This window comes from Mus caroli, unplaced genomic scaffold (assembly GCF_978045245.1).
Source record: "Mus caroli unplaced genomic scaffold, Mus_caroli_1 scaffold_16, whole genome shotgun sequence".
NCBI lineage: Eukaryota > Metazoa > Chordata > Mammalia > Rodentia > Muridae > Mus > Mus caroli.
Genome location: NW_028227271.1, coordinates 59,690,330 through 59,712,287, shown reverse-complemented (window position 1 = coordinate 59,712,287; position 21,958 = coordinate 59,690,330). Strand labels below are relative to the sequence as shown.

Here is a 21,958-nt window from a genome sequence, read left to right as displayed (position 1 = left end):
AGAAGAATCAATATCCCCTTTCGATTTTCATGTCTACTATTATGGTCTTCATGAGAGACAGGTCTTCAGGGAAGAAGGGGTGATTCTGGAAATGGGTCTAGGAGAGACTGACTCAATCAAAATTTACAGTTTTACTTGTTTGTCTTTATATTTTATAATATATATGTGCTATATACATAGTTATATATAACTATATATAGTCAAAACAACTATGTATAAAACTATATAAAGCTATTAATAACTATATATTTATATATATAACCATATAAATATATAACTGCACACATAAAGTTTTATATATATAGTTATATGTTATATATGTATATGTTTACATACTATGTATATTTATATATAGTTATATATATATAAACATATACATATACAAATGTGTATATATGTATATAAAATATACATGTATATAAATGTGTATATATGTTTATATACATATATACTATATATAACCATATACATATAAATATACATAGTATATAAGCATATACATATAAATTTATATGTATATACATATAAATACTTATATATTTATATATTTACATATATTTATATATGCAGTACTGTATATATACTATAAATAAGTTTATATATAAAACAACTATGTATACAGTTATATATAAAACTGTATATATACTTGTTTTGACTATATATAAAAGCTATATATATATATTATTATTATTATTAAGGAACTCCTTCTGACAAATACTCACCTTGAAATCAGTCACAGGGAGTGTTAGTATGTGAAAAGGCTATCAGGAATAAGTGTGGAATCCAGTTGTACACACAGAACTGGAGTCATGCCCTATGCACACTCATTCAGGGTGAACCCAGAACTCTTCAATGGAGTTAAATGGTGTTAAAGTAGACAGCCACACATCCACTAGCTTCCAGTCATGCTCTTCATCTCAGGAGAGTGCTAAGTAGCTATGATTGAGTTTTAACTAGATTTGTTCATTCTAATGGAATGGAATTCAGTTCAGAGTGTAACACTGTGATACCTGTTTTTAGAATGTATTGGAGTTTTGAGGCTTCATGGAGGAGAAACATTTAAACAGTAGGCACCTACATATCTAAAATATAACTGTTGTGAATGCATGCTGTAAGTGTGAAGCGATATTTACCATGACACTTGTTTTAAACACTTGTTTCTGCTCTGAATGGAGTAGACTTTGGTGCACTGCTAAGTTAGAACATTGGTCACAGCATTCCCTCACCCATCTCACACATGTTCTTTTAATCAGTTTGAAAACTTTGTACATTCTAAAACATCCTTTATAACATAAGTCAGTCAGTCCTTTAAATTTTACCAAAATTCCTAAAATTTCTTAAAACAAACAAAAAACCCACATTTTTTTAAAGTTGTGCTTCAGTACCAGAGGTGCCCATTGGTAGCAGTAAGATTTGAGGAACTATGAAGAGATCTGTGTTCTTAAACGATGCTTCTGACCTTAAAGAAAATTCTTAGTCATGTGCTGAAGAGACAACCATAGTTCATGACAAGAAGAACCATCAGATCTTAAAGACCTCCAAATTGCACCTCTGTAGTAGGGGAACACTTAGGTAAATGATACTAATGAATCTTTCAGAAACTCTACAAAAGAGGCATAGTTAAGCATCCATAATACTAGTAACCCAAATCCCAAATGCTGTATATGTGGAACTCTTTGAGCACTAACATAAACCCAAGGTCGATGAGTAGAAGAAAATGACACCAAAAGCCATGTAACAGATTACATACAAAAAATAGGCAAATTAAAAAATACCTTGGGATATATGTTAAGAAGTATATAGATGAAACGTTAATGAATTCTTTAGATTTTACTCTTATCACAAAATATGTGTGTACATATATATATATATATGTGTGTGTATGTGTGTGTGAATATGTGTACATTCATGTATATGTATGCATATATATTCATAGGTGTATATAGACACACACATATATATACATATATACATATACATACACATACACACATGCATATACAATGCTACTTCAAAATTTGAAAACTAAAACTGCAAACATTTTGGTTCCCAAGCATTTCAGATACAGAATCCTCAACCAGTATTTATTGTCCCATTTAATGGCTATAACAACTGAGGTTCACCAGAATTAAGCAAGCTGATCAAGATCACATACAATCTAAGTGTAGGTCTGGGATTCCGGCTCATCCTGAGAATCAGGTCTGGCTGGTAATAAGCCTTGGTTTTTCCCCACAGGGCCAAACCTGTAGTAGAATTGTCCTTGATCTTTATTCCATTTGTTAGAAGTTAGTTTATTTAGGGTATTTCATAACCAAGAATACCTAGAATTATAGATATTGCTAGTATAAAACCAAAACTAATGTAGTTTTTAGATTTAGTAAAATAAACTTTAAAACGATAGAAAGAAGTTGAATTTTACATTCTAAATGGTAAGAAATTTAACTGGGCTGAACCATAGAAAACTGCTATATTGGTAGCTTACAACAGCCAGAAAGGGTCAGTGCAAGTGTCTTGGGGATAGGAGAAGCCTAATTCTAGCTGAGAGGCCACATCTTTCCCGCCCTAGGGGCTCATAGCCTTAGTGTACCTGAGCAGAAGCTGTTGCTGCTAATCGTCCTTGCTGAGCGTCCAGAGCTGCTGGGGTTGAACTCTCTACTTTCTTCCTCCGAAAAGGGAGACTCGGAGGCTGGGGAAACCTTGTTCTGCTGCTGTTGCTGCTGCTGAGGCCGATGGGGCCGCAGAATCAACCGGGGAATCCGGCTCCTGGAAATCTCCTTCTCCTGATGCTGCACTCTCTGCTCCTTCTCCAAATTGGAAAGCCAAAAGAAAACAATCATTTTCTCTCTGCCCTTGTAAGCCTCAATTTCTGAGAGGTCATATCTCTGAGCACTGAGCCCTCTCTGAACAGTCCAGCAGTCTGTGACTATGTTTGAACTAAGCTCCCTTTTGAGCCTGTAAATATCACCAGTGCAAGTCTACAGGACACACACACACACACACACACACACACACACACCACCCATCACCATAAATGCCATCCCACATCTCCAAGCCATTCCTGGCTCACCTCCTCACTCTATCTTTCTATCGCATTGTAGCTCAAGCTCCAAGGCTCTCACAGTGCACCTATGCTTATTGGTTTATCTTTTCCTTTAGACTCTTGTGTGTTATTCCCGAATTAGCTGACAATTTCACCTCTGTTTTTCTGTCTCCTCACACACTAGACATGTATGCTGAGAACAATTCTTTTCTAATGGATCACACACACTTATTTTTAAAATCTCTCCTCTTCCGGACAGCCTCTTAATTATTCATTAATATCCTGGTACACAAGACTTGCTGCCAACAGAAAAGCAAACACATCTAATCCCCAGGAAAATGGCTCCACCTTTTACATCACATCTAGGTTTTTCTTTTCCAAAAGGACAACCAGGAGAAGAAAAGTTTCTCGTTTTAGAAATCCATTTTTAAGACCCTGCCACACTTTGGTTTTTAAAAAATGCCTAAGAACCATATTTTGACAATGTTTTCAATGTAAAAGTCCCTTTCCTTGACATCAAAAATGGCTCAGTAGGTAAAGGTGCTTCTAGCCGAGCCAGCCCACCTGAGTTCAATCCCTGGGACACACAAGGTAGAAGAAGAGGACTCCTGTAAGTTTTTCTCTGACATCCACACATGCCATGGCACCCACAATACCCATCCCCACACAAGTAAATAACAATTATAAAAAACAAGTTTTGTCTCCACCATTAGCTCATATAATGGATCTTTACACCCCATTCTGCAATAAACACTTATTGAAGTACTTCTGTACAGATGAAGAAACTGGGGTTCAAAGACGTGAAGGCTAAACATCATCTAGAAGAGAGAATCTCAGACAGAGCATTTTTGGGGTCACCACTACTTGGCAGTGTTAAGCCAGATTCCCAAGAAGAGCTTTTTTATTTTTATTTTTTATTTTTTATATTTTGCAAAAATTCCACAGTTCCTTCCCGACCTCTGTAACTGAAAGAGGGCTTTGGCTAAAATAGCAAATGTCATTTCCCAACATGACCTCCTACTTATTTCCTACGCTTACCAGGAAGGGTCAAGGCCAAAATGAACACCTCTGAGAAGCCTCCACAGGGAAAACCCTTTGCAGCCTGGAATTTGGCTCAGGCATCTGTGCCATCCTCTCGGTGTAAGCCACACCCAGCCTCTGGATCTGTCTAGCCCATCAGTCACCCAGCAAGTATCTCACGCCAGTCACTCTGCTTGGCACACTGCAGACTCATGAGCTGGGTCACTGTCACGCTGCAGTCTTTATTTCTCAGTCACAAATACACCAAATGCCTTTTACATATTACACACTCAAGCAAACACATGACACCAGCTAAAAGCTTCACCTCAAGCCACAGCTTCAGGAGCTAGGATTAACCCTCTAAAGTCAATCTTTTAAATCATATTAATCCCCCAAATCTCTTCCTGTAGTGCCACCTCCCTATCTGCTACATCCCATCACCATCGAAATACCCTCTAGCTTCTCTGCTGTACTTAGCACCACTCATTGCTTGGACCCTGAACGCCAGCGTCCACCTCTCACCTGGCCCTCTCCTAGGCAAGCTGTGCCCACCCTGCCTTTTACTGAAGCACCCTCTGACCCTGTCACGGAGCTTGTCCCCTTACCTTGCTCTCTCGGAGGGGCCCCATTTCGCTGCTGCCTGCCGGCTCCCCGCGCCGCCGCTGCCGCTGCCGCCGCCGCCGCCGTCCAGGAGGAGGCACCTGTGAGCACCGAGCAAGGGAGGAGACAGCACTGAGTCCGAGGCTGCGTGCGGCAGCAGCAACGGGCTCGCCGCGTCCCCGCCAGCGGTCGCGCTCCGCTCCGAGGGCGCGCCCGCCGCCCCGCCCCGCTGGGCACGTGGTGCCACCTCCCGTGGCCGCTCCGGAGGCGCCTCCCGGTCGCCGCCTTCACCTGCGGCCCGGAACAGCTGCCTAGCACCTCGGAGCGCAGCACCCACCAGGTCACTCGCCACGTCCCACTTTCAGCGCCCCTCCCTTCCAAGCCTAGCCTGACCCACTGCGGGCAGGCGGAGGCTTATTTGCAGCACTGCCAGCCCAGAGGTGTCCACTGGTCCAGGATTGGCAGGGGGTGAAAATCCAATGGAGAGGCTGAGAAAGCTGCGACATCAGACGGCTAAGATGGAGAAAGAGGGAAAGTCACCCTCCCCACTCGCTGTCCCCCTGTAACCTGTAGGTTTTAAGTAAACATATGATTCTCTACAATGACTTCGCCGGAGGGTGGTTGTGTGGTGGGGTCTCCTGGTCCTCCTGAAACCCAGCTAAGCCTATGCTACCGGTTTGATACAGCACTTAGGTTGCAGGACCTTCAAGACTGCGGTTCTCCTTGGAGGGGTTTGCATTAGAAGGCCTAATGTGGCAGGGAAACACAGCTGACACCAGGAGGCAGGAGCCTGAGACACAGCAGGCAGACTCATTCCCAGTTCTCTTAACTGCTGCCTGACTACAAGTAAAGGAGACCCTGGAATTCCTGTGTGCAGAGGAAACAACACACAGGTTCTTTCAAGCTGCGACTCTTCTTCAACTTGGCCCTTGTGAACAGGAGGGGTAATAATACCCACCTGAAGGACAGCTGGGAGGGATAAGTGAAGACAAGAAAACAACTCTATCCTATTGACAAAGCAAAACCTTCCAATGAGCAGCTAGGTCAGATCCAGCTGGTCCAGTATCTGCAGATATTTTTTTACAGGACAGGCAGAAAAAGGCATTTGTGATGCTTTAAAAAGCTCATGTTTAATACGCTCAAAATGTCTCTGAGAACAGAATGATTGACAGTCTTACTGTGCTATGCTCAAATCCTATTTGGTGATTGGCTTTCAACATTTATGTCTTACACAGCCTTCACTCAGGTAGAGAGTATTCTATGTAGCCGTGTGAGCAGGGACCAGTCTCATTCTGACACCCGGGGTCTTATGTTTGGGGATTGTGATTATAGGTAATGTAGCTCACATTCCACTGTCCTGCTTGCTTTCCTTTGAATACCAACTCCGAAAACCAGGAATGCACTGAGTTCAGAGAGATCCTAAAGTTAAAAGATCAGTGGAATCCACTTGTTTGCTTCCTAAAACCCCAAAAGATTATATTCCACAAATCCTTATCCCCTTTCGATCTACTTAACAGAGACATAATCTTGAGATTCTCCGGAGCAGAAGTGACTAGTTCAACCTTTCTAAACCCATAACTCTCTTAACTGTGGACCTCACCAAGGTAGGCCTAAGAGGATTGATACAATTTACTATTTCTAAAACTATGTGCCCGGTGTTGTAAATTACAAGACAGGAATGACCTGTGGCCTTCTGAATTCCCTGAGAACTGAAAACTGGTGGTAGAGACCTTAGAGGCAGAAACTGTCTACAGAGTTGCTAAGATCAGAGGCAGTTTCTGTCTTGTCCTCCAAACCAGTCTTTTGCTTTCTAACAGCACCATTCATAGTGACTCAAACCTTATTCCATTCTACCCCGGTAACAGGACTTAAATACAACCCCTCTTGTCCCACGTCCGCCCTCGTTCTCATTTGGTATCTTCATTTGGAGTCTGATTGCTCTGAGATATTTCCAAAGCAAGCCAAGGAAGTTGTTCTGTTTCCAGGCTTACCATCTTCTTTTCTAACCAATTAAGTTTTTTTGGGGGGGGGGGGCGGGGTTTGCTTTGTTTTCAAAAAAGCTTTTTATAGAAAACAAATTGCTCACAGTTTCACCTGATTTTGCTTGGTTTGATTGTTTTTTTTTTTTCCTATATTGTTTTGGTGTCATTTTGTTTGTGGTAGTGCAGGAGATTGAAGGGGGAGGGGGGAGTCTTGTGCTTGTTAAGTAAGTACTCTGCCAAGAAAGTGTTTGACCACTGAGGTGATCTTCAGACCTCTGTTAAGCAAAGCTAAGTGGAACTATGCTTCTCCACTAAACTCCTTAATAACTCCCTGTTTCCCTGCAGGCAGTACTGAAACCTCTCAAGATGACACCTAGCCTTTTCAAGATTTGACTGGTGCGTTTGCTCCTACAGGTGTCCCCTGCCCTTCCCACATCCCCTCAGCCCGCTGTTCTCTCTCCATCCACACATGGCTGTTATTCAAATTGTAGTCTTTAGTTCTCTGGAGATCTCATGTTCTTTGCCCCTTTTCCCTCTAGACTTTTGCACAGTGCTGATACCCTGTTTACATTTCTCACACTCTACCCACCCATCCTCCTCCACTCTGAAAGAGAGTAAGTTTAATTTTAGACATCTTCTTTCAGGAAACCTCCCAGATCCCTGCAGGACACCTGTGCTTGCCCTAGGAAAACTGTTATGATCCTACTTCATAACTCCCCCCTCACTTGTCTTCATTGTACATTGTAAATATGGCCTGGCACAATTCTTTCCATACAGTAGCATCAATGCATAACTGCTAAATGAATTCCACAACCCCATATAGGGCCCACTGGTACAGGATGAAAACATAGATACAAGTCCTGTTTAGCAAATGATTCAGATAAAGCTGTCCTTGTATTTAATGATGGGATGTGTGTCTCAAAAAATCCAACATGTGTTCAGGGAAAGCTTTTTTACTGCAGAAGGGCAGGCACTGAGATGCTGCGCGGTAGCCTCGCTGTCACCATAGCAACCTTACCGAGGGAAAGGCTGATGGTTTACTGTTTAGATGCCTCTGAGCTCTGTACTTTTGGAAGCCAAGCCTGTTTTCCTGCTGTTCTAAAAGTCGAGTTTTTACAAATAATCATTATCTATGTTGTCTTTAATTCATTCAAGTGTTGCTCGTGTCATTAGGAGAAATGTAACACTTGGATTATAGCATCCAAAAGACATAATCTAATAGTTTAAGAGATTCATCTTTCATCTGTCTATTATTATGCAGCACTTTCATTTTATACTTAAGTATTTGTATTGTCTTGATTTGTAATTTTGTGGCATTTTCTTGACAAAAAAAAAAAAAGAATGTTTCCTGGATTTTTAGAAAACATAAATTGCTTTGGAAGGCTTGAACCCTTAGAGATTTTAAATAATATAGCTCTCTAATCCTGGCAAGAAATATAGGAGATTCGGTGTAATGGATTGGAAGAAAAGCAAAGTCTGGGTACTTCTCAAATCTAGGTAGTCTTTGTGTGAAATTTGTAATGAAATAATCTATACTTTTAATATGCAGAGAACTTTACATTGCCAGAGCCTTTTCACATAATAATCTTATACAAGTTCCACAAAAAACATTTTGCCATATGTAAGTGGCCAACTGCTGAAGTCAGATGAATGATAAAGGACAGGTTTTATTGACAGAGACCCCCACCTCCGCCAGACTGAAACTTCATAGAAAAGACAATACAGATCCACTGTCAAAGAGAAGCATTCGCAGCATACAATCATAGTTCTACACATGCCCTTTCCCTCAGGTCTCACCTGCGTGTGCCTGCCGGGGCTGTCTTGGACTCAGTCAGGGCTGACAAAGCACGGGTCGGGCTCCTAATCCTATCAGCTGTGCGAGCAAGCGCTGCCGTCTCTCAGTGACCCGATGTTGGGTGATCTGCACAGCAACAAGGAGCAGCTGACGTGCTTTACAACACGTCATGAAGAAAAGAAACTGCATTCTGGGGCATCCTGGGATTTTTTTGTGTGGTGGGGTGGAGACCCATATTTTTCTTACCAGGGAGAGAGCTGCCTGTTTTCCTGTAAGAGCTTGTGTGAGTGATCCACCCTCCTCTTATTGTATGTGTGTTATTGTTAAGCTATGGTTAAGGTATTTAGATGCTGTAAACTGTGATGGCTAGGATTACGCAAGATCACTCCCTGAGGAGGGGGCCCAGAGAGTAGTTGGGGCAGAGGGGAGTGGGTAACCTGAGGCAGTGTGGCATGAACATTCATTGGATTTGGAATGTGCCAATTATCTTGGATCTGCAAATGAGTTTTCAGCTAGAGATGCTTCTAACTGAGGGAGAGAAATTAAGTGAAGTCCAGATGCAGGGGCAGAGGTTTGGGCCCGGGGACTTTGAGGTGTGAAGGATGTATTTTTCTGCCTATCTAATGGGGAATCAGATGTGAGGTAGTTTCTCATATCATGGTATCTGACGTCTGTGGCCTTTTGTCCATTTGTAAGAACAGGGTAAGAAACTAGCCAAAACAGGAACGGTGACTGTATTAAACAAAGTGGCAACAGAGGGTGGGACAAACAGCTGTACACTGATTGGGAACATGGATTATAATGACTGAAAATTAGATGCCTGGGACGGCTGAGTGGAAAGCTGTGCATCCAGGTGGGAGAAGGCCGAGTCTGGCCATTTCCCTAATGAACTGCCTCCGATGACTAGACAATCCGTGGGCCTCAAAGATGCACTCAAAGGGCACAGGAAGTCGTCTGTGAGGTAGGCACCGGAAGGCCTTAATCCAGATGTTGAATTCTGGGCCTGAGGGGGAAGCACTGAGAAGGGCAGTGGAGAGTCCCCTGACCCAGCAACAAAGCTTCCTAGAAAGGAGATGAGGGGTGAGGGCCAAGACACTTCTCACATCTGTCAGGTACTTCGTCTAGGGGCCCTGAGGATTGGTTTAGCACCCACATTAGTCCAGGCTTAGAAAAGGCATTTATAATATCTTTTCAGGAAGCAGATGTATAGCTAGATCTGATTTACATTACGGATTTGTTTTTCATAATATAATTTATGTATATGACTTTGTACTTTTCCCACCATTCACTTTCTAGTAAACACCCCTTTAAAAATAATTCTGTCTTTTTTTTTTCTCTGTTAGAAGATGGGGGAAGGGCTGATTTTGAATTTTCTACTCAAAAGACCAGAGCGTTCTGGCAAAACAGAACGGAGCGCCCCTAGTGGCGAACTTCAATGACAGCTGTTGCAGGAGCCGGGGGAGTTAGGGAGCTGTTTGCAGGCCTAGGGGAATACGGAAGGAGGTGGGAGCTCGGAGGTGCTTTCCGGAGAGAACAGAGAGCCAAGAACACCTCTACGGAGGTAGAGCTGAGGGCAATCCTGATTGCTGCTTTTATTCTCCGAAGCCTGCTGTGCCATTGTTATCAACCAGTTTACTTCAATGCTGTCATCTTGTGACCTAGTGAGTAAACACACAGCTTTGCTGTGACCTATCTCCTCCCACAGGCGACTGCAGAAAAATCAGTAAGAAAATAAACCTAGAATCTGGGAGTCTAGACTATGTTGTCTCATCTCTCCATGTGTCTTCATTAGTTGCTTCTAGAAAGACATTTAATCAAAGAAAAATTGCCTTTGAAAGAGATAACTTTCATATTAGTTTTACATATACTGAGATGACATCATCAACAAATTTGGCAAGTGAAAGAGTAAAATTTTTCATTGTCCTGATGGCTATGATCCCCCTGGTCTTTCTGTTAGCTTTGTTTCTCTTGTATTTCAGGTTTATTTACTGTACATCAAAACAGCACAAAAATGATAATGAAATTCTAAGTAACCTATGGCATTTGAGGATCTGTGGGTACCACTATACCTGGCTGTTTTGATGGACCATGGACTGGAATGCCATTTGTTTCCCCAAGAAGTCACCTCCTCTTGTCCTCTGATTGGGCCTTGATCTGAGACAGGGCTCCCAAGCCTCTTTACCACAGCAGACAAACTACTGGGGCTACTTCTAAGAAGCCCGAAAGCTCCATCTCGACTCCCTCCTCACACACACCCATCCCACCCTGGTGACAGCTATAGTAGATCAAATTTTAGAATGAGGTGCCTGGTGGAGTGTAAGTGAAACTAAGACTGGGAAAATGACCTTGAATTAGGGGCTGGGAGGAAAACACCTGTGTCTGCTGTTCTATTAAGCTCAGCTACTGGCTGGCCTCCTGGTGATGCTTCCTCTAGAGACATGGGGGGAGAGAAATGAGTTTCCTAGTCTCCACAGAGGTGTGTGGTGAATAGGAAATGAGAGATACAAGGGCCTGAATCTCACAGCCCTGAACTGAAGTGAGTTGTTTGCCTCATTCTGACTGTGCCACCCACTGGAGTTGTTTAAGGACCCCACCCCCCACCCCAGGACTCAGCTATAAGTGCAGGTTGGTTGAAAAAAGGAAGACCCAGTTGTACCAGTTAATGTTTTTGAGAAAACTTGAGTTCTCTCTGCTTCATTTTCACACCTATAAAATAGACTTAATAATAGTAATTAGCTCGTAATACTGTTAGAAGGATTAGACAAGTCTAGTATTTATGCCTGGCATATGGCTAGAGTTTCCTAGATATCTTTTTCTTGCTCAGATACAACTGTTCTAACTACCATTGCTGTCTCCTGTCTGCTTGTTTTACATTTGCCTCATCTTAAAGACCTTCGTTTTTATCAAAGGGGAAAATGTTTTGCCTGCATGGATTGCTACACAAAAAGAAGGGAACAGAAATTTACATTGGAAAAGTAGTTGACAAGCCATTCCTACCAAAGACAGGTTAAAACTGGTTAAACAGAAGGGACGAGGAAAGGCCAGGCACCTATCATCCTCCTATTCTCTCACTTATCGGTGGCATTGACTTTCCTACTCTGAGCTAGTGTCTCCTGTTCTTTAGGGTCTTACAGAAGCATGGGCATAGCTGTGACATATCATTCTGGAAGTTGGCATTGTGTTTGAGAGATGCCAAAGGGGCTTGCCAGAATTTTAAGTTAGACTGAGATCTGAGGCAACTGGGGATAGGTTTTGAAGGGAGTTTTGGAAAATAAACAGGTTCAATTATGATTCTGGCTTCTTGAGAGTTCCCTTTGCTTTCTTATTTTCCTCTTCCTCCTCCCCTACCTCTCTCGCTCTCCTCCTCCTTCCTTTTTCTCTCTACTTCTCATCTCCCATCTTTTCTCTCTCTCTTTTCTGTCACCTTCTGTCCCTCTACCCCTCTTTCCATTCCTTCTCTTTTGACCTTTGTTCTCTTCTTGTTTTTGCCTACTTGTAAAACATCTGCTACTCAAATGGATTGATGCAGACTGAAGCTTTGGGTTGCCCTTGAAGCACTCACTACTCACTGCCTGTAATCTTATGGGAAAAAGGGGTTTGTCTCAGAGTTTTGATTTCGTACAAACAGCACCAAGTACAATATGTACAATATGTAGCACCTCAATCAGCTTTTGTTAATATCATTTAAAAATTTTAAGAGGCCAGCACTCGGGAGGCAGAGGCAAGCAGATTTCTGAGTTCATGGCCAGCCTGGTCTACAAAGTGAGTTCCAGGACAGCCAGGGCTATACAGAGAAATACTGTCTCGAAAAACCAAACCAAACCAAACCAACAACAACAACCACAACAACAAAAAGCAAAACTTTAAGAGGTTCATGCTATAATTCCACCTATTGATCCATTAATGAATTTTTTACTTTGACATCTAGGTTTGTGAAGAAATCTTCATAGTGTATTCAAACCTTCTTGGCATTATTTCAGGCAACTTTCAAATGTAAGGCTACATAACTGTGTGCCAGTCAATGAGATATCCTGAAGGAGACTGAAGACATGTTCTTTCTCATTAGGTGTTGTTGTCTTCTGCTCTCTGCTGAGCTGTATCAGACAAGTTAGCATTCCTAAGTCTGTAGTTTTATTTGTAAAGTGCATATGTGGTCCTTCATAAGTTTATTTCCCCAAAGACTGAATTCTCTTTCACACACAAAAACATATACAGGTTGGGAATTCAATTAAGGGCCCGTTGTTTTCCTCCTTTTCTTTTCCGCTTTTCCAATTAATAATAACCCTGGGGAAGATAAGCTATGTGGTACAGCTTTAGCTAATCAGCCAGCTCATTCCTTCTACAGTAATAATGGCAAACAATCTTAAGACAGCTCCTATTTTACCTATTCTCATGTGCCTACTATTTCTATAAAATTAATAGGCTTGATGTTTTTAAGCTGATGCTTCATAAAGCTGTTTTAGTTTCATACATAGAAAGATTAAGTAGGAAGTGCAGAAAGTAGCCATCAACACCCACAATAAGCGCCATCTTTTTCTTTTAATAGTTTGAATGCAATTCATTTCCTATTTGCTTAATTGATTAGCTAGAATCATACTCTATTTTTGAAGAAAATAGGTGAAAATAGGTGTGAACACAATGGATCTTCCCTGCTTCCCATCCTCTCTTCTGTTTAGATGGTTCCAACGTCTTCTGTGTCTCTAATATGTAGTCAACATCCCAGCTTCCAGAGCTATCTCAGATAGACTTAATGTGGCCACTTTTGCGCTGACCTGCATCTGCACAGAAGGACCCCTGTAGTTCCACTGATGAATAGTACTGTTTGTTCTTGATCTCCAGCTGCTGGAGGAATATATGGCCATCATTTTGTGGTCTGTAGTCAGTGTTAGAGTGTTATTTTCTGTTCACCTCAGTGCCTATTGAAACCTTGCCCATACTTCAACCATACCACCCTACTATTGCTGCCTCATACTGAGGCTGATGCTCTTACTCCTTGATAGACAGACATCTCTTACTTCCAATCCTATAACTTTGCCAGTCTCCTCCCCATACCTTTGTTTCCCCATCCTGTTAGTTTTGTTCCCCCTTTACAAGGCACATTCCTATACATGAAAATCGATTTCCGTCCTTTCATGTCTTTCTTGTAAAGGAAATTATCCAATCAGCCCCTCTAACTCTCTAGAATTGTATTTTGTTGTCTATAAAGTAGAATAATTATGCCCAGGCTTCTATGAGCATCATTAGAGCCAATATAACAAAGAGCTGAAGTATGTTATTAGCTATTATTGTCTTAAAAGTTACATCAACATATGTCTCTGTTTTTCTGATTTTGAGCGCTACTGGCTTTCTCCCCTTCCCTTATCAGCATGCTTTGGGTGAATGATTAGCTGGGTATACTATCCAGGGCTGTCCCTGCCCTATGACCCTCCACAAGTACTAACCATTTTTAGCTGGCAGCTCTTGCCCTAAATCCCAAATGACTTTTTCTGTGCCCTTACTTTAGTGGCTAGTTTTGACCAGAATCTTGACTTATGATCAGCCTTTGGAGTAAGCACTACTCCTTTTTTCAAATCTACCCTTCCCCTTCTGATTCTCTCCTACCTTTCAGCATGTGCTTAGCCCATCCTTCAAACATTGGCATGGCTGTTTCATTTGTTTCTCTTGCGTTTCCTTCCTGGGTAATGCTTTTCTTTTCAATTGCTTCAATGACCATTTGAAGGTAGATCATCTATAAATTCTATAAATACATATATCTATTATATTTTTGGCAATCCACATGGATATCTCAGCTTATATGTCCCAAATGCCCACACATGCCCTCCAGTTTTAATAGAATGTATACCATCACTTCCTCTGCAGGTGGATCTTACTGCTGCATTCTCTAAGATAATAAACGGTTTCACCATGCAAACCCAGGGATCTTGATGACTGTATTAACTATTTTGTCTTCTACACGTCTACAAAGAATTATCCTATCTTTCTTACTTCCTAGTTATCTTTGAATTTCTACATTTCTCGGCATCTATTTCTTCCCCAATCTTCACCTGACCTCCCAGATTTGTCCACTAGAATAGATTCTTAGTGACCCAAAAAGTTTCTTTAAGGTGCACATCTGATCACCCCCAGTCTCCAATACACTGTGTGACTCCATAGGCCTAACCAAATCCTTTCAGTGCTTTCCAGTGACTTGGAGATAAAGGTATATGCATATGCCCTCCTGGTCTAGCCCTGGCACCATACCTTTGTGAAAGCACAAAGTCCCTCTCCCCAAACTGTCTTTATGACCCACTGTCTCCCCCTGTAGTCCTTATCCAGTTTCTCTTGTCATTAGACAGTCACACTTGCTCCAGTCAGGGTGCTTGTCTTTGTCCTGAGAGGAAGATAGGAGAGAATGATTTCTTGGTTTAAAAATTCTGTCTCTATTTCTGCATACTCCGAGAAGAAAGCTAAAGCCACATGCAAGATATGATAATCAGAAGCTAGGCTAGCTTCAGGGCTTCTCACATGAGTTTGAATAGCAATTCAAAAGAATTTTTAAGTAAGCAAGTGAAAATAATGATTTCCAAATTGGCAAACTTGAAAAGCTTCTGCCTCAGAAAATACATATATTTTATCTTATGGATTATAAAATATTAATCTTAGCTTCATTTTTAATGGGTTCAATTCTCTCGGGTGAGAATTCAAAGAATATGCTTTGAAAAACTATTCCCCTGATTCCTTGTTATGGTTTTCCTCCTCTTTTCTTCTATCACTTATTAGAATTTTAGTATTAAAATAGAAAACAGTTCTAGACAAGAGTTTATTTTTTAAAACTCCAGCATTTACATTTTTAAATATTCACATATTCTTATTGCTACATTTTTGTTATAATAAACTCAGCCAAATGCAGTATTTTCATATATGTGCATATATATATGTATGATTTCAGTAGACCTACTTTGAAACTTGGAAAAATAAGAGCTAGTTACTAAGACAGGGACTATTAGTCAATTTCATGCTATGAGTCTACTGTAAATATTCTTTGAGAGCTGTCAGCTTCTCAGTTCTTGGGATACTAAATACAGATTCATGGATTTTCTAAAATCAGTGTGCTTGTGGTTCCCTTCGTAAACACCTGGAAGGTTTGCATCTAAAATACTATTTCTATTTCTGCCTACTCTCATGTTAGCAGTCTTATCTGCAAACCTCTGTTTTCAGAAATTCCTTTACAGAAACAGATTGTGAAATGAAAGAAATAGGAAATAAACAGAATTAAAGGTCTTCTGGGTTTTTTGTTTGTTTGCTTGTTGCCTTTTATGCAGAATTGGACATTTGAAAAATATAGTCCAAAAACAAGCAATTTTAAAATACAATAAAGATGAAGCCGATAATGATCACTAAGTATATCTAGGAATTGGCTAACAGTGATACTGTTACTAAATACAAATCTTATGCCTTGAATCCAGGACTTTTAGTAAATGTTATTTTTATTTATTCCACAAATATGAATTGAGTCTTTGTTATTTATCAAGAATTCTAGTAAATATTGGGAGAAACTTAGTCAATTTGCCATGATAATAGAAAATAAATGTAATTTCTTAATTTTATTTGACTCCCTTGCATGAGACCCAGGCAATGTTTGAATTGCTCTGTGGCCATGGAAAGCAGAGGGAACAGTGACTGTTACTCAAATTCTAAGCCATGCTGTGGGGTGCGTAGCTCATTTTCTGTTTTTTGGGGGGTTTTTTTTTTTGATGATTTTAAATTGAATACTAAATTATAATTATTTTAACACAGGATGAACACATGACCATTTGATATTAGTATAGGGACCCATTTCCAGCTATAAACTATATTTTAAGATAGACCCAGAATGAGTTTACATAAAAATATGACATAAATAAAATTTATTAACCTGAAATGTGTTTACTGATTCAAGTTAAAAGTTATAATCCTATGAAAATTACATCTTTAAAGAAAGTTCTTAGCTGAATCTTTTCAGTCCCTTTTCCACAGGGCATTGCTGTTTCTATAAATATTAAAACTAGCATTAGGAAACAGGCTCCATCCTTTCCTTTGCTACTGGCTCTAGTAGTACTCTTTGCTGCAGACCACACCGTTCTCCATAAATAAACATATATTGAAGGGAAACAGTTCACAGGAGCTTTAAGCAGAAATGCCATTTTTTAAAAATTCAGTAAGATTATGGTTATCCTTTAAAACCAAGGTTTTCTGGTTGTGTTTTTGCCCAGAAGTAAATTGTCTGTTTTAATGATTCGTAAGAAAGGCTGCCAGCAGATCTTTTGTGGTGTGCTCAGTATGGAACTTCTTGCTCAAGCATTCTCTTCCTGCACTCTGACTGCAGCCTTTCTACTGTTATCGCTGAGACTGGAAATGGCTGCAGAATACAAATCATATGATAAATATTGGGGAATTTGTCTTTGTGGTTTTCCAGCACCACCGCCAAACTTCTTGCCTAGAGAGCTGTGTGAGGCTTTTCAATCTGAAACCTTTGAGCAATCCTGTTTTCTTGCCAGCTGGGAGGCATCCACATGATTGAATTGCAGCAGCCCTTCAAAGAGATTAATAAACATTTCCAGTTCTTTGCATCTTTCTAAGGCTTGTTTATTTGTTGATAAAATTTTATGCTCAATAATTTTAAACCCTACAATGTGTCTTCTTTATGTGGATTCTCAAATGTGATGCAAAGAATTTTGAATAGTATTAGTTTAAATGAGGAGTCTTCCCCTTTTTCCCCCTTCCTTTCTTTCTTTCTTTCTTTCTTTCTTTCTTTCTTTCTTTCTTTCTTTCTTTCTTTCTTTCTTTCTTTCTTTCTTTCTTTCTTCCTTTCTTTCTTTATCACAAGGATTTCCCTCCATTTAGGCTAATACTACTGGAAGAAACTGCCTTAGTGTTCATTCTTCATTCACTAGGTATTTCATGTAAGGTCCATTCCTCATCCCTCTTAAAGGTAGTGTAGCACTTTTCAAAAATGATCGTAGCCTATCACACTATCCTTTAGTGCTGTTTGCAGAGTAGATCTAATGTCTCCACGATGAGCGGACTGTGTGAAACAATGTCCTCAAGCAGCCTTATCTTTCAGCCCAAAAGTTCCAAACCCTTCTACTACGCTCCCCCCTAAACAACATGGTCACGTTTGTCACCAGCCTAGAGTAGCCCTCTACTCTGGTCACCAAGTTCAGTGTTACCTTGCTTTATATTGTGGTAAACATTGTGATGGAAACCAACTTGGGTAGGAAAGGACTTATTTCATCTTACTTTTAAGTTAAAGCACTACACCAGGAAATGCATACATCACCTGTTTAGATTTCCAGGCCTGCCTGGGTTATATGAGGGCCCAGTTCAGAAAAACAAATGAACAAACAAACAAACAAACAAACAAACACATGTATTCATAAGTAGCAACTCTTTTAATAACTACAACAAATGATTGAAAATTAGAATCAGTGCTGAGGCTCTTCCCTCTGGGTTCAATTCCCAGAGCCCACATGGTGCGCTCTATAACTCTAGTTCCATGGGATCCAACACCTTCACACAGACAAAACACAAATGAAAATAAAATAAACATAAATAATAAATCATTACAAAAGAATGATGTCATTACACATTAAAACAGTGTATTTACTTGTATACACTATAGTGTATACTTATTTTATGCTTTAAATATGATGCAAAAAATCTTATGATGTTGCCTGGGCCTGAAGTCCTGGTCTTCCTGTGTCACCTTGTATGTAGCTGGGGATTAGGCTTATGTGACTGCATATATAGGGTACTTTCTTAAGAACCACAGTGGTCAAGTTATAGTCCAGTGGTAAACCACTTACCTTGCATTTGTAAGGCTCAATACTCAAGGCTTTAGGTTCAATTCCCAGCATAATCTTTTTCACTCATCCACTTGGTCTCTTTTCAACCTAATACTTTAACATTTGGTAAAGCAACCTCTCTGACACAGAGCATTTTAGTAACCTCAGAGTCAAACCAAAAGCACTTGTGTTTTATAGTCTTATGTTTCTAGTAAATGGAAAAGAAATGCGCTTCACTCAATAGTGACCATTAGATCTGATTCTTTCAATGGTGCAAATGAACCTATGTTTACTTTCTGAAATGTAGTGCCCCTTAAATCTGCTCTATGATAGGCTTGAAGTTTGACAACAGAAAAAAAAATGCTATTTTCCCTGTTAGCCATGTAGGCAATGGCAAACATCTTGACAACCTGCTACCCTTGATTGTATAAGTATCTGTGAGAATTCTTTTTGACATTAGGCAGTTCATGTTCTCCATGTGAGCAAGGGTTTTTCATAGCTTGCAGCTTTTGTTGCTTTTCACTGCCTGTGCTTATTTATTTTGTTCTTTTCCAGCAAGGAGTCCAGGATGCTTTGGCAAAGGAAGCTCTGTATCTCACACTGGTCCAATTTGCATTCTTCTTCTGCCCATCACAAGCCAACCACCAGATCCGCAGGAGCTCTTTAGTCCTGCTTGCTGCTCTAACTCTCTACATACTAGCAGCCATTCAGCTCTTCTACTTGTGGTTTTCACTTAAGTTTTCTTTTTTCCCTTTCCAAATCTTATTGCTCTTTTGTATTGTTAATAGGAGCAATCTGTTGGATTGTGAGCATGCAAAAGCTACGAATGCATATTTACAATTATTAATTTGATTTAAAACACATTTTAAATCTTTAAAATGATCTCTCAAATCTGTTTTTTAAAATGGCTAGTGATAAAAATCCTAACTATATTCACCATGTACAAATATAAATGTTGCTTAAAGAAGGCCAAAGAGGGGCTTATAGAAATCCTAATGTTTTAAATCAAATAGCCAATTAACCAGATAGCACTGAAATGACCGCAATACATACCTAATTCCAAGACACATTTGGACATTACCCACTTGAATTGGCTTATTTTAATTAAAAAAGTATAGTTATTTTCCTACATTGGTTGGTTCTAAAGTCAAAATAAACCAGAACTAATACTTTTTATTTGTATGTTAGAAAGTAAGGAGGCATTTTGGTTAGGTTTGGAAGACAATTGTGTTAGATGTACATTCTCAGAGAGTGTCTCAAATACTCCAGGCTGTCTAAGAACTTGATAAGTAGTTGAGAATGACCTTGAACTTCCGCTTCTCTATCTACCAACTGCTAGGATCACAGGTATGCTCAGTCCAACCTGGTTTATGCAGTGTAGTTTAGTGTAGGCCAGGTAAGCATCCCACCAAATAACCTACAATAGACATTCTTTACAGACATTTTGGAAAAAACGTTTTTACCTTTAGTAAATAGTTTGTATGAGTGCTATGCTGAGAGGTGGCAAGCAGGGTAGCATTTGTTTCCTTGATTATCTATATCAGAAGATTAAGTATGTAGCAAAGATTCTGAACTGTGTAGTTAAATGTGTTACTATTGTCTTATCTCAAGTAATCTAATTAAGGTCCATAGCTGTTATCTAATATCTTAATATTCACAGTAGCCATTTTCAATGTCTATCAATGTTTATTTTCTGTCTCAAATGAGAATATGTTTCCTTGGGCTCACTAGGCAGTTAAGCAAAGATAATTGGTGAGCTCTGGGCCAATGGGAGATGCTATTTTTTTTTATTACGTATTTTCCTCAATTACATTTCCAATGCTATCCCAAAAGTCCCCCATACCCCCCCCCCCCCCCACTTCCCTACCCACCCATTCCCATTATTTTGGCCCTGGCATTCCCCTGTATTGGGGCATATAAAGTTTGCAAGTCCAATGGGCCTCTCTTTCCAGTGATGGCCGACTAGGCCATCTTTCGATACATATGCAGCTAGAGACAAGAGCTCCGGGGTACTGGTTAGTTCATCATGTTGTTCCAACTATAGGGTTGCAGATCCCTTTAGCTCCTTGGGTACTTTCTCTAGCTTCTCCATTGGGAGCCCTGTGATCCATCCAATAGCTGACAGTGAGCATCCACTTCTGTGTTTGTTTGGCCCTGGCATAGTTTCACAGGGAGATGCTATTTTAGACATGATGTGCATGATACCTAAGGTTTTCCTCTGAACTTCACACACATGAGCACACAAGTGTAAGCACATTTACACACACATAATTGAAAAAAAAAGGATTAGATAATATCAAACCCAAATGATTCAGATGTGGCATATATCCAAATAGTATCACTATTATCATCAATTAGATATTAACTATGAATAAGACTAATGAAAATGTAGTATGAGCACTTAGGCTAATTCAGCTAGGCAATCCATCATTTTGCACAGTGCTGCTGATGGTGTTTTCTGGCCTCTGCACATTGTGTACCTATCAACAATAATGAAAAATTTGAAATTTTAGTCAATGGAGTGTTTGTACAATGGCTCTAACCATAAGAAAAGAGATGTTTGATGACACCTTATACTACTTCCCAAACTCTATTGCTTGGCATTCAGTCTTGTATCATGCCTAGAAAGAGAGAGGTACTGTATTACAAAACAATAACTGTAGTAGGTAGTAGGTAAAGAGACATATTAGGTTAAAGGCGACAAGCTCCATTTTTTCTTCCAAATAATCTAATTAATGCAAACAAATTAATGGAAAGTTCTCTGTTGATGCTTCTGAGATGGGAAGAAAAGTCAGTAGCTTTGTGATGAGTAGCTAACGTCTTCAGCCTGTGTCAGTTGACTTGTAACCACGCACATGTCTGTGGAACTATTTTTCATGTTTTAAAATTTCTAAGTGATTCCTCCTGCTGGTGCAGTCTCTTCACACTTCATCACATTTCCAAATAAGCGACTATGAGGCAGTGAAGATTTCATGTGCTGAAGGCTCTGAACCAATTCTCCTCAAATCCATCTATTTAAAAGACAAACGAGTTTTATTCACACTTCTAATTTAGGATTCATTAAAGGCATTTGGAATTGGGGGAGAAATAAGACGCCTGCTGTTCAACTTTTCTTTTCCACAAATCCTCCTCACGGAGAGCTTGCATGTTTCTTGCTAACATTCCAAAACATGTTAAATTCCTACTAGAAACCGAGTAACTATAGCACACCATGTAAATAGGATCCATGAGCAACTGCTCTAAGATAAAAGATAGTTGTGAGTGCAGCACACTGTGCCAACAACAGGGACAGAGCGGGATCAGGAGTGGGAAAACCCAGCAACACAACACGTTCTTTGAAACACCATGGCTTCATTCCTGGGTTCTGAATCTCAGCTGGATAAACTTATTGAGATGAATAATACCTGTTTGTGAGGCTGTTCTCCACTTTGGAGAATATTTAGAATTTCCAGCTTTCCTGCATTAGTGCACCCCCCCCCCCCACACACACAACTCAGTTAAAGAGTGACAGGTTAAACATACTTCCAAATCCCTAAATGTCCCCCTGGAAACAAGACTCATCTCAATTGAGGGCCAAAGCTTTACTCAAAGTCTAAAAATTAGATATTTAAAATATAGTATTTTCTTTAATACCAGGGCCAAGTTAACTAATTTGATTACAGCCTTTGGGAAATGCAATAGATCACATGTTGTTCTTTATCTCCTGCTATGCCTTCTC

At 40.1% G+C, this 21,958-nt stretch overlaps 1 protein-coding gene and 1 pseudogene across 11 annotated transcripts in view; one reads left to right on the top strand and one right to left on the bottom strand.

The window, feature by feature from the left end:
* The window catches only part of Sybu (syntabulin), a 123,035-nt gene that overhangs the window by 80,635 nt on the left and 20,442 nt on the right, over nt 1-21,958 (bottom strand). The window contains exons 1-3 of one of the 4 annotated variants that reach the window (XM_021183569.2): nt 8,440-8,565; nt 4,666-4,761; nt 2,588-2,804 (exon numbers count right to left, since the gene is read on the bottom strand). In XM_021183569.2, coding sequence (XP_021039228.1) covers nt 2,588-2,804; nt 4,666-4,689 — 241 coding nt within the window. In that variant the 5' untranslated portion in view covers nt 4,690-4,761; nt 8,440-8,565. Of the gene's footprint in view, nt 1-2,587; nt 2,805-4,665; nt 4,837-8,439; nt 8,566-21,958 lie in introns of those variants that run through there. The other 3 variants (XM_085831789.1, XM_021183568.3, XM_085831790.1) reach the window with 3 other exon arrangements.
* Nucleotides 8,560-21,958, top strand: part of LOC110310532 (nonsense-mediated mRNA decay factor SMG5 pseudogene) — a 132,261-nt pseudogene continuing 118,862 nt past the window's right edge. For 3 of the 7 annotated variants that reach the window (XR_003834977.2, XR_003834980.2, XR_003834979.2), the window contains exon 1: nt 8,560-8,720. The product of XR_003834977.2 is annotated as a nonsense-mediated mRNA decay factor SMG5 pseudogene, transcript variant X2 (transcript). Of the gene's footprint in view, nt 8,721-9,530; nt 10,099-21,958 lie in introns of those variants that run through there. The other 4 variants (XR_015045603.1, XR_015045604.1, XR_003834978.2 and 1 more) reach the window with 2 other exon arrangements.